Genomic DNA, 12637 nt, shown 5'->3' with positions numbered 1-12637 from the left:
GAGTCTTGGGACAGTGCTTGAGTGAGTTTCCATGTGCTCGCGCAGGTGCCCGAGAGCTGTGACTGCACCAAGGGCTAACATATTGTATGTAGTTATTGGGTTGGTGAGAAGTGGGATAGAAAAATTACATATTTACCTTATTTGTTTGATATTAATAGTTAACAATATATACCTAACAATAGTAAGACATTTCTGTCCTATTAATGCTGTTATTTATGGTCTCCACTCTTCCTGCAGCTAGTCGAGGACATGGGTTTTACTAGAGATAGCTTGAATCTGACAATTGATTGATGTCTCAGTGATAAACAAACAGCCACATTCCATTCTATCATTAGTGGTGCATGTGAGACATATGTATCCGGTCTAACTGAGCCTGCATTCTATAGATGAGATTGTGTCTGTGACTCGAGATAGAGATAGCCTGAAGGAATAGAACAAACATCTCATTGTTTGTTCTCATCCTTGCATCTGGGAAACTAAGCCGAGGAGGTGTCGACCCAGCCTGACTAAGAATTTTTAAGTCCTGTATAACATCTGTTTTCTCATTATCAGTTGGGTTACTCGGTCCAACACTCAAGGGTGTTGGGTCGACCAGCCTCATTATTGCAAGAATGAATCGGTATTGAATAAAGATGACTGTTTGAAGAAATGACAAAGTCTCTCACTTGATTAGAATATTCCACAGCAGAAGTTGTCCATTCTTGTACCAGATGTAGGTGGGGTCGTCAGTCAGAAGACAGGTGGTGCTACAGGTCACCTTCCCTTCCTCTGTGCCAGGAGTCTCCTTCACCTTTAAGTCTGAAAAGGGGCAAATGAAGACAAAATAGCACAATCATCATTATTTCCACCAACAATATGACTTAAGACTAGATGATATAATACTGTAAGGACAGTATAACCTGTGACATTCAGAGGTATGCCAGGGAAGCTGTATCCCCATTTTACCTCAGTTGTTGTAAATCTAAACTTGTATTCAGCAGTCACTCTCTCTCAGGTCTGTGATTCTCAGGGTGGAGTCCTTGTCTGTAGTAGGATGGTACTTCACACTACCTGCATACTCTGTGTCCTGGCTTAGATCTGTAGTAACTCCAGACTCCCATTTGTTGAACCAGGATACTTCTGTGACATTTTTCCAGCTGGGATGTCTATACGTGCAGGTAATGTCCACTGTTGACCCCTTCAAGGCACAGATACTCCTCTTGGTGTAAATCACATTCAAACAGCTCTGACCATGAACACCTGAAACTAAATGTATCTGATCAATTCTTCAAATGATAATATGACTGCTTAAGTGTTTTAGATGTATTGGACTGGTTCATTTAAATGAATAAAAACTATAAACATACAGTGCATTCGGAAAGTATTCAGACCCCTTGAAATTTTCCACATTTTGTTACGTTACAGTCTTATTCTAAAATGGATACAAAAATTATAATTCTAAAATGGTAGAACAAGTTAACATACCATCAGCCATTTTCTACCTTTTATATTATACTGCATCATTTCTACTAGTGTTACAGATTTGTCTGTTTTTCCCCACATGTTCTACTATTGGTCCACAGGCCTTAATGATTGATTCTTAAGATGATTATTATAGGTGAGTTCAGACTCACACACTGTAGGAGTGAGAAAATCCTCATGGTCTTTTACAGCACAGGAGTAACTGTCTGCAGAGTAACGCCAGACCACTAGAGTATTACAGGAGTATTGTTGGGAAGTAGGGTCATGGAGATGTTGTCCGTTCTTGTACCAGATGTAAGTGGGGTTTGGGTTGTCAGTCAGAAGACAGGTGGTGCTACAGGTGAGTGTTCTCTTCTTTTCCTCTGTGGAGGAAGACACCTTCACCCGCAGGTCTGAATCATTCTAATGAATTATTATAATTTGATATTATATATTCCCTATAGATACTATATATTACCTGTAGATATTATATATTACCTGTGACAGTCAGAGTTGTTTCAGGGCACAGATACTCTGATGGGTGTAAGTCACATTGAAACAGTTCTGACCCAGAACACCTAAAACAGTAGGAGGCCCATTCATTTATTCAATTAGTTTATTATATTATTATTACTATACTGAACAACAATAGAAACACAACATGCAACAATGTATATGATTTTACTGAGTTATAGTTCATATAAAGAAATCAGTAAACTGTTCTAAATGAATTAGGCCCTAATCTATGGATTTCACATGACTGGGAATACAGATAACTTTTTTTTAAAGGTAGTCAGTATCTGGTGTGACCACCATTTGCCTCATGCAGTGTGACATCTCCTTCACATAAGACAATAGATTTCATGTATTGTTGTATTGAATACATGTGTTCTGAAAATTACTACCTGGGACTCAGTGAAACTTAAATGAATAATTATTTATTATCAGCAAGCTGGAGAGGTTCCAACAAACTTAATGCACCATAGTACACGTCGGTCAGGAGCTCTTTCGGGGCAGTCCTGTTAAGTTCTCTTATATACTGCTTACACAGACAAGTTATATTTGCATGATTTACATTATTCATAATTAATTAATCATTAACATTTGGTTCCTGCATGTGACTGGCACCATCTCCTCTCTTAACTTATAGAACATATTCTGGGCCTTCTGACAAAAGGTCTGAGGGGGTAATGACCGTCTCCCCCTCATCTCTACCCAGCACCTACAGGACCCAATGACTGTATGAGGTAAGATGTACAATTCAAGGCTCTCTCCTCAGACAACATTTCCCTCACACATGAATATGAACCTCCTATTGTTGAAACATTATTCTACATTATTTAATGGTTAATAGGAGTTAATGAAATAAGATACAGCTCTGAATACCCCCCCCCCCCCCCCACCCCACACACACAGCACTCCTACTCCAAGACACTTGATACATATGGATCCAGAGCTGCATAATATGCTACACAGGTTACCATGGTAATCAGACTTAGTAAACTGTTAGAGAATGGGAGATGGATGACTGTTTACAATATATTTTCTATTGAACCTTTATTTAGGGATCTGGAACCGGTGCTGGAGAGGAGGGAGATAAAAGAAAACATGTTTGTGCTTCCTTGTGTTTTTTCAGTGACCCTGAATGAGCAAAGCTCTTTCCACATAGACAGGAGTAAGGTTTCTCTCCAGTGTGTATTCGCTGGTGTGTAGTCAGGGTGAAATCTAGAGCAAAACTCTTCCCACACTGATCACAGCTATATGGCTTCTCTCCTGTGTGTATGCGTTGGTGTTTAGACAGGTTTCCTGATTGATTGAAGCTCTTCCCACAATGCTCACAGCTATAAGGTTTCTCTCCTGTGTGTATGCGTTGGTGTCTAGTCAGTTCTAATGATTGATTGAAGCTCTTCCCACACTGATCACAGCTATAAGGCTTCTCTCCTGTGTGTATGCGTTGGTGTGCAATCAGATTGGAATCTCGAACAAAACTCTTTCCACACTGATAACAGCTATAAGGCTTCTCTCCTGTGTGTATGCGTTGGTGTATAGTCAGGGGTCCTGATCGATTGAAGCTCTTCCCACACTGATCACAACTATAAGGCTTCTCTCCTGTGTGTATGCGTTGGTGTGTAATCAGGTCTCCTGATCGACTGAAGCTCTTCCCACACTGATCACAGCTATAAGGCTTCTCTCCTGTGTGTATGCGTTGGTGTGCAGTCAAGTTTCCTGAATAATTGAAGCTCTTCCCACACTGATCACAGCTGTAAGGCTTCTCTCCAGTGTGTATGCGTTGGTGTGTGGTTAGGGCTCCTGAATGATTGAAGCTCTTCCCACACTGATCACAGCTATAAGGCTTCTCTCCTGTGTGTATGCGTTGGTGTATAATCAGGGATCCTGAATGATTGAAGCTCTTCCCACACTGATCACAGCTATAAGGCTTCTCTCCTGTGTGTATGCGTTGGTGTGTAGTTAGGTGTCCAGACGTATAGAAATTCTTCCCACACTGATCACAGCTATAAGGCTTCTCTCCTGTGTGTATTCGCTGGTGTGTAGTCAGGTGTCCTGACGTCCAGAAATTCTTCCCACACTGATCACAGCTATAAGGCTTCACTCCTCTGTGTACTCGCTGGTGTGTAGTCAGGGAGAAATCTTGAGCAAAACTCTTCCCACACTGATCACAGCTATAAGGCTTCTCTCCTGTGTGAATGCGTTGGTGTCTAGTCATGGCTCCTGAATTACTGAAGCTTTTCCCACATTGATCACAGCTATAAGGCTTCTCTCCTGTGTGTATGTGTTGGTGTGTGGTCAGATGTACTAATTGATTGAACCTCTTCCCACACTGATCACAGCTATAAGGCTTCTCTCCTGTGTGTATGCGTTGGTGTCTCATCAGGGCTCCTGATTTATTGAAGCTCTTCCCACACTGATCACAGCTATAAGATTTCTCTCCTTTGTGTACGCGCTGGTGAGTAGTCAGGTCTCCTAATTGATTGAAGCATTTCCCACAATCAAAGCAAGGGTAAGGCCTCTCCCCTGTATGAATTCTCTGATGAGATTTTAAGGTTTTAGATGCAGCAAAACTCTTCCCAAACTGAGAGCAGTGGTATGGTTTCTCTCCCGTGTGAATCCGTTCCGGAATTATCAAATCCTTCTGTTTAGCAAAACTCTTCCCATAGTCAGAGCAGCTGTGGTGAGATTCCTTCCCTATACTTCTATGCTGGTGTTTCTTGAGGTGTTCTGATCTGGAGAGACTCTTCTCTTTCTTGTCAGCATCATGATGTTGTTGAGGCTCCCCAGATGATAAGCCCCTCTCACTGAGAGAGCAACAATTAGGGATGTCCTCTGTGAAACAAGACATTGAATAATTAAGTTTTGTAAAATATGGGTCCATAAACAGATGGGCGTTACATGAAATAAATGCCTTTTGCATTCCTTAGATATTTTTCCAGTAATAATTGTGCACCAATATTCATTTTTAAATCTCTGTTATATTAAATAAAGTGACGTTTTATACAGAACACACAGAAAATTCAATTAATCAGATTTTTAATATGAATAAACTCTAGCTAAATGACATTTCAGCATTTTGAGTACAGTTACAAGCGCAGAATAATATGATTATTGTGAATAGTCAATAGTACAAGAGTTTGATTTAAACGTTGACATGCTTTGAAAGAACAATATCCCTAATAAACCTGTTTACGGACACATCTGAAATCAGGCGACCTGATGTGACTTTGATAAATGAAAAATTGGCAATCAAAATATACTTTTTACGACAGCGACCATGTTATTTTTTTTTAAAGCATATTGAATCTGAGTTTGCACAAATAAAGTTTGTATGTGAAACTATTTCTAAGCTGCATACTTTCAGTTTTTCCTGAACTCACTGCCCTCGGTCAAAATAAGTTAGCTTGAGCTGCTTGTGTTAGCACATACACAGATTAAATACACCTCTATAACTCTGATTAAAGTGTTTACATGTCCTAATCATTCTAAAGATTGCTCAGAAAACCAGGTGTTTTTAAAGACATATGCTTCCTTCGTTTATGACCTTACACCAATAGAGATCAGCAGAGTAAGATGTTTACATGACTAACGCCATACTCGGCCTACTGCCATAATCAGTTTAATAGGAAAATATTAGTGTGCATGTAAAGCCCTAGTTATTTGGTTACTTTGACAGTAATTTCTGAACATTATTTATTTCATGTAATTAGTGATTAAAATGAGGGACAGTAAATCAAAGTCAACCCTGTTACATGAACTGAACTCTTGTTTTAATATGGTGAAACTATTCTTTAAAAAAATATTTTTTGCATAAGAAACATTGAACATCTAATAGCCAAATCATAGAGTAAAAGGAGGTGAGCTGGTTCTACTTTTTGTAAATTCTCTGCTGTTTTGTGGTGGAAAACTGAGCATCTCAACCCTTCTATCCATACACAGACATGCTAGAAATGTTTTAACAATAACTTTTTTTTGTCAAGATTGCATTCAATTGCTACTCAATACTAGCTTCCATTCCCCCTGTCACAAGCAGATTCATGGCTGATTTAAAGGACTATTTTACCAATGTAATGTTTTTGTTGTTTTCACTAGTCCCCTGTTACGGTCAACCCTGTTACTTTATTTAGCACATTGGCTCTTACTATAGGATTTATATTTCATTTAACCTCTTGAGATGGCAAAACATGTGTTTTATTAAGTTGAACACGTCATCTTTATGACAGAATGTTAAAATGATGTGTAATCAAACTTTTTTTTATACCAAGTTACACTTAAAATTGGGTGGAACGACCAGATATTTTCATCAATATATAACTAATCAATTAATTGTTACAGAAGCGGACTGTAGTCTAATCTACACACCATGGTTCTTACTTAATGAAATCAAATCTCCATCTTCCTTCTCTTCTTCTCCTCCTCTCTCAGTTCCACTCTGCCCCGGTGTTTTCCTGCAGTCGACCAGACCCAGCAGTAAAGCGGTACTGGGAGACGTTTGACCTGGGGACTCCGGGAGGGTAGAGGGGAATCGGCTAGCTTTGTCCTGTTGGACACAATTAGTATTCAACATAGATTAATATTAAACCAATTATTTTATTAATTTAGTCTAGACCTCTGATTTGGGTGCATTTAGACCTCTGATTTGGGTGCATCCTTCAAATATCTCCATTTTCCTTTAATGTTCAATTGTTCACTACAACCCACAAATCTAAGAGCATTGGGTTGGTGGAGGCATGGGCTAGTTTCCACCATATATCTCATACCAGAAATGTCCCGTCAAACAGCGAGGAAGAGGTGAAGCGAGAGGGATAACTGGGCCCAAAATCTGGCTTCTGCCTTATTTGATCGAATATACATTTTGTAAAGATTAGGTTGTTAGGAGTGTATTGGTAAAAGTAGGACACTTCAGGGAAGTCAGGAACCAATATACACAGTCAGTTAGGAAAGCAAAGGCTAGCTTTTTCAAACAGAAATGTGCATCCTGCAGCACTAACTCCAAAAGGTTTTGGGACACTGTAAAGTCCATGGAGAATAAGAGCACCTCCTCTCAGCTGCCCACTGCACTGAGGCTAGGAAACACTGTCACCACTGATAAATCCACGATAATCGAGAATTTCAATAAGCATTTCTCTACGGCTGGCCACGCTTTCCACCTGGCTACCCCAACCCCGGCCAACAGCTCTGCACCCCCCGCAGCTACTGGCCCAAGCCCCCCCGCTTCTCCTTCACCCAAATCCAGTGCACATCTATCACTCCAGTGTTAATTGCTAAATTGTAATTACTTCGCCACTATGGCCTATTTATTGCCTTACCTCCTTTCTTCATCTGCACACACTGTATACTGATTTTCTATTGTGTTATTTACTGTACTTTGTTTATCCCATGTGAAACTCTGTGTTGTTTTCGCACTGCTTTGCTTTATCTTGGCCAGGTCGCAGTTGTAAATGACAACTTGTTCTCAGCTGGCCTACCTGGTTAAATAAAGGTGAAATAAAAAAATTATATGGGAGTAGTGCCTGGACGTCACTAGTTACCACAAACAAAGCCATAAACCACGCCCATTTCTAAATTGTATCTTATTAAAATGTGATTTTCACCCTAACAACACTTCTAGCTCTATGCCTAACCTTGAATAAATGAAAATGCGATATAGACGTTTGTGGCTGTGGAACAAGTGGAAACACACGTCTGCCCTCTCATTGGCTATAATGGTCCCACCTGATCTTGCCTCTTTACGGATTGCCTTCCATTGTTGAAAACATTTATTTTCTTTGTTAGAACGGCCACTTGAGTATCTGGTCAAATAATAGATAATGTGTTCGAAAGGAATTTGAACACTTTGGGAGGAAGGAGAGATAATTAGTTAATAGTCACAGATTCCTAAACATGATATAGTAGTAGGCTACTTTGAAGAAGAAGAAAAATCGCAACAAGTTTTACCGTCATGTTTTTTTTTTTGTTGAACCGTTTAAACCCAACACAGGAAGTGGAGGATCAAAGACGATGAAAACTAGGCCTAGACATTTTGTACAACAAAGCAGACTTATACTGTTAAAGCCAGACTTACCCGATCCATTGTGGAAGCTATTGTTTCTTTGTATGGAATGAAATGTTGTAGGCTACAGTACAGTTAGACTACTTTGTTGTAGTGTAGAGATCATGACTAAGGAGTTGTGGAGAGAAAATTCGATTCCCAATGCTGTAAATGATGCGTCCCTAGACCAGAGCAATCAAACATCTATTTCAATATCAAAACGGAATTAAGTTCAAACAAATAAACGTCTCATGTAGCCTAATATTACTTCAGAAAGTTCCTGGATAACATTTTACGTGATCTATAAAATTCAAGTCAAGAAAACGTTCAACACCCCATTTCGCTAAGAATCTTGTTGTCTGCTATCGTCTACCCTTGCCTGGCAGTAATTTAGAACACATGCGCAAAGAGGGAGTATCTGAATAGGCGTTTTACATTTATTTATTTTTTATTAACAACAAATCAATACAGGAAGTACATATGGGAACACAAGTTTATATAAATAATATACAAAGGACAATTGGGCTAGGGGCACAATATCACATTACACAAGGACTTTAAGGGACATACGTACACTTATTGTCTAACAGATTTTTTGTTAGTAGAGTATTTAATTGTCTTAAAGTACAGTTCAATTTATTTTTGTAAGGTAAGAAAATGTGGTGTTTTGTTTGTAAATTTACATTTGTGAATATGAAATTTGGCCAAAAGAATAATGAAATGAATTACATAAAATTGTTTCAGGTTATTTCTATCGTAAGTAAAGAATCCAAGCAGTACATCTCTCCACAATAGTGTAAGATCTTCATAAATGTGTTCAATTATAAATCTACTGATGTCTTGCCACAGTTTTCTTACATGAATACAAAGCCAAAAAAGATGCAACACTGTTTCTGGGTGGTCATTACAAAAGGAACCATTTGAGATGATGTTAACCTTAAACTTCTTCATATAGTGGTTAGCAGGATAATATTTATTAATAATTTTAAAGAAAACGAGCTTCATTTTGTTAACAAGTAGGTATGTGTGTGGCAACATCCAAACTTTTTTCCAACAGATATTATCAATAAATCCGTTCCAATAATGCATGACATAAGGTATAGATAGATACAACATCCTGCTGAAACAAGGTTCGTATCGCTCTGTTGTTGAATGGTAAAAAGAGAAACAAATCTTTCCTACTGATGAGTCAACAGGGTTAATGGAAGGTAGGCTCTGAGGGCCAGGTCTTGACACGTTCCTGAATAATAAAGCAACACCTGAGGGAATGGCATCTAAAACAATTGCAAAATCTTTAGGTGTTACAGGGACCTTGTAAAGTGATAAGAATTCCTTACCTGAATAGGCTTCTCGTGGGGGGTGTCTGAGAATTCCTAATTCTGGTCATTCGCTGCTGCTATAATGGCAGCTCCAGCACAGATAGGACAAAGAGCTGTTTGTGCAAGTCTTTGCAATGGGTGCATCAAACCTAATTCACAAGTATTCTCTGGACAAAAATAAACATAAGTCCTGTGGTGGAAAAAGAACCCAATTGTCATACATGAGTCAAAGTAAAGATAACATAATAGAAAATGACTCAAGTAATAGTGAAAGTCACCCAGTCAAATTCTACTTGAGTAAAAGTCTAAAAGTAATTGGTTTCTAATATACTTATGTATCAAAATAAATGTAATTGCTCAAATATACTGAAGTATTAAAAGTAAATGTATGAATAATTAAAATGTCTAACGTTAGCTAGCTAATGACAAGCTCATCTCTGCTGCCTGAATGCTTTCGAGTTTCTCTCGTCTGGGTTTCTTGCTGTTAGCTATCACATGGACAAGCAGTAGCCTACTGCAGTAGTAAGACTACACGAATTACCAACATTTTATTTTTATGCTAGCTAATGAACATTAGTTGATTGTAACATTGACACTGTCTGTGTGCTGACTACAGGTTTAACTAACGTTAGTTGATTGTAACATTGACACTGTGTGCTGACTACAGGTTTAACTAACGTTAGCTGATTGTAACATTGACACTGTGTGTGGACTACAGGTTTGGAGGCCACTCTAAAGATGAACCTTCTATCCTAAAACATGGTACATGATTAAACATTAAGGCGCAATAAGTTGTGTTATCGTGAATATATATACTCAGCTAGAGGAGAGAACATGATAAATGAAAAATATCATTTATTCCTCTTCTTTCTCAACTTTCACTCAATTTCTCTCTCTTTCTCCTTCTCTAGGATCCGTCGCTCCACCCCACTGTCTCTGTCTGCGTCTCCTCTCCCTGCCCTAGTACAGTCTGTCATGTCATGAGGGACTCTCTTTTCCATGAACATCTATTCTCCGTGGCCCCTCTCCGAGCTGCACCTGTCCGCCCTGGACCATCGCCTAGCGCCCGTGCTCAGAACCTTGAGCCGTTGCCAGGAGCAACAGTGTAGCCGCCATGGAGGAGGCGAGGATGATGTCACTCATTATAAGACCTTGGTTACACCTGTGACACATGCAGGGTAGTCTCTTAGAAAAAAGTATTCCAAATGGGTTCTTCGGCTGTCCCCATAGGAGAACCCTTTTGGGTTCCAGTTGTGTTGTGACAAGGTAGGGGTGGTATACAAAACATAGCCCAATTTGGTAAAATACCCAAGTCCATATTATGGAAAGAACAGCTCAATTAAGCAAAGAGAAACAACAGTCCATCATTACTTTAAGTCATGAAGGTCAGTCAATATGGAAAATGTCAAGAACTTTGAGTTTCTTCAAGTGCAGTCGCAAAAACCATCAAGCACTATGATGAAACTGGCTCTCATGAGGACCCCCAGAGGAAAGGAAGACCCAGAGTTACATGAAGAGGGTAAGTTCATTAGAGTTAACTGCACCTCAGATTGCAGCCCAAATACATTCTTCACACGGTTCAACTAACAGACTGTAACGCCTTGGCCATAGAGAGGGGTTTTTGTTCTTTATTTTGTTTAGGCCAGGGTGTTACATTGGGTGGGCGTTCTATGTGCATTTTTCTATGTTGGTTTGTTTCGTTGATTTTGGCCTTGTGGCTTCCAATCAGGCACAGCTGTAGAGTGTTGTTGCTGATTGGGAGTCACACATAAGTGCCTGTTTTTCCGTTGGGGTTTTGTGGGTAATTGTTTCTGTTGTGTGGTTTGCACCTGACAGCACTGTTTGGCTGTCGGTTTTCTTGTTTTGTATAGTGTTCTTTCTGTTATTAAATTCAATGATGAACACTAACTCCGCTGGGCCTTGGTCTACTCTCTCTCCCGACAGCCGTTACACAGACATATCTCAACATCAACTGTTCAGAGGAATCAGGCATTCATGGTCGAATTGCTGCAAAGAAACCACTACTAAAGGACACCAATAAGAAGAAGAGACTTGCTTGGGCCAAGAAACACGAGCAATGGACATTAGACGGGTGGAAATCTGTCCTTTGGTCTGATGAGTCCACATTTGAGATGGTTCCAACCGCCGTGTCTTTGTGAGACACAGAGTTGGTGAACGGATGATCTCCCCATGTGTGGTTCCCAGCATGAAGCATGGAGGAGGAGGTGTGGGGGTGCTTTGCTGGTGACACTGTCGGTAATTTATTTAGAATTCAAGGTACACTTAACCAGCATGGCTACCACAGCATCCTGCAGCGATACGCCAGCCGAGCTGGTTTGCACTTAGTGGGACTATCATTTGTTTTTCAACAGGACAATGACCTAAAACACACCTCCAGGCTGTATCAGGACTATTTGACCAATAACAAGAGTGATGGAGTGCTGCATCAAAATGAAGTGATGGCGGGGATGACTGTCGTCTTACCGGCTCTTAACCAACCATGCTATTTTGTTTGTTTTTTCGCGTTGTTCGTAGCTTGTTTTGTACATAATGTTGCTGCTACCGTCTCTTATGACCGAAAAGAGCTTCTGGACATCAGATCTGCGATTACTCACTTAGATTAGACAAAGAGTTTTTCTTCAATGAGCTGGACGAGAGGGATATACTACCCGACCAGGCCCAGATTCCCATCATTCGCTGAAGAAGGAAACTGAGATTTTGCGGAAAAAGATCCGGGTGCCTTGTGAGGATCAGGTGACAAATGGCTAATCTGCCTTTGCCTTCCGTCCTGCTAGCTGACGTTAAATTGCTGGAAAATAAATGGGACGAACTGAAAGAACATATATCCTACCAATGGGACATTAAAAACTTTAATATCTTATGTTTCACAGAGTCGTGGCTGAACGACAACATTAAGAACATACAGCTGGCGGGTTATACACTCTATCGGCAGGATAGAACTGCAGCCTCTGGTAAGACACTTATGCATATTTGTAAACAACAGCTGGTGCACGATATCTAAGGAAGTCTCAAGATTTTGCTCGCCTGAGGTAGAGTATCTCATGATAAGCTGTAGACCACACTATCTACCTAGAGAGTTTTCATCTGTATTTTTCATAGCTGTCTACATACCACCACAGACCGATGCTGTTACTAAAACCGCACTCAATTAGCTGTATACCGCCATAAGCAGAAAGCTCATCCAGAGGCGGCGCTCCTAGTGGCCGGGGACTTTAATGCAGGGAAACTTAAATCAGTTTTACCTCATTTCTATCAGCATGTTAAATGTGCAACCAGAGGGTAAAGAATTCTAGACCACCTTTACTCCACACAGAGA

General features: G+C 40.0%; 1 protein-coding gene across 1 annotated transcript; it reads right to left on the bottom strand.

The window, feature by feature from the left end:
* Positions 1 to 2038: 2038 nt before the first annotated feature.
* LOC106564396 (uncharacterized) lies at positions 2039 to 8308 on the bottom strand. The gene is made up of 3 exons (XM_014130478.3): positions 8015 to 8308; positions 6313 to 6490; positions 2039 to 4782 (listed from the first exon to the last, which is right to left on the bottom strand). Exons 1-3 carry the CDS (start codon positions 8021 to 8023, stop codon positions 3002 to 3004), a joined length of 1968 nt encoding a protein of 655 aa, XP_013985953.1. The 5' UTR covers positions 8024 to 8308; the 3' UTR covers positions 2039 to 3001.
* Positions 8309 to 12637: the final 4329 nt, after the last annotated feature.

This window comes from Salmo salar, chromosome 12 (assembly GCF_965601325.2).
Source record: "Salmo salar chromosome 12, fSalSal1, whole genome shotgun sequence".
NCBI lineage: Eukaryota > Metazoa > Chordata > Actinopteri > Salmoniformes > Salmonidae > Salmo > Salmo salar.
Note: the sequence above shows the minus strand (reverse complement) of the source record. Positions and strands in the feature narration are given on the sequence as shown.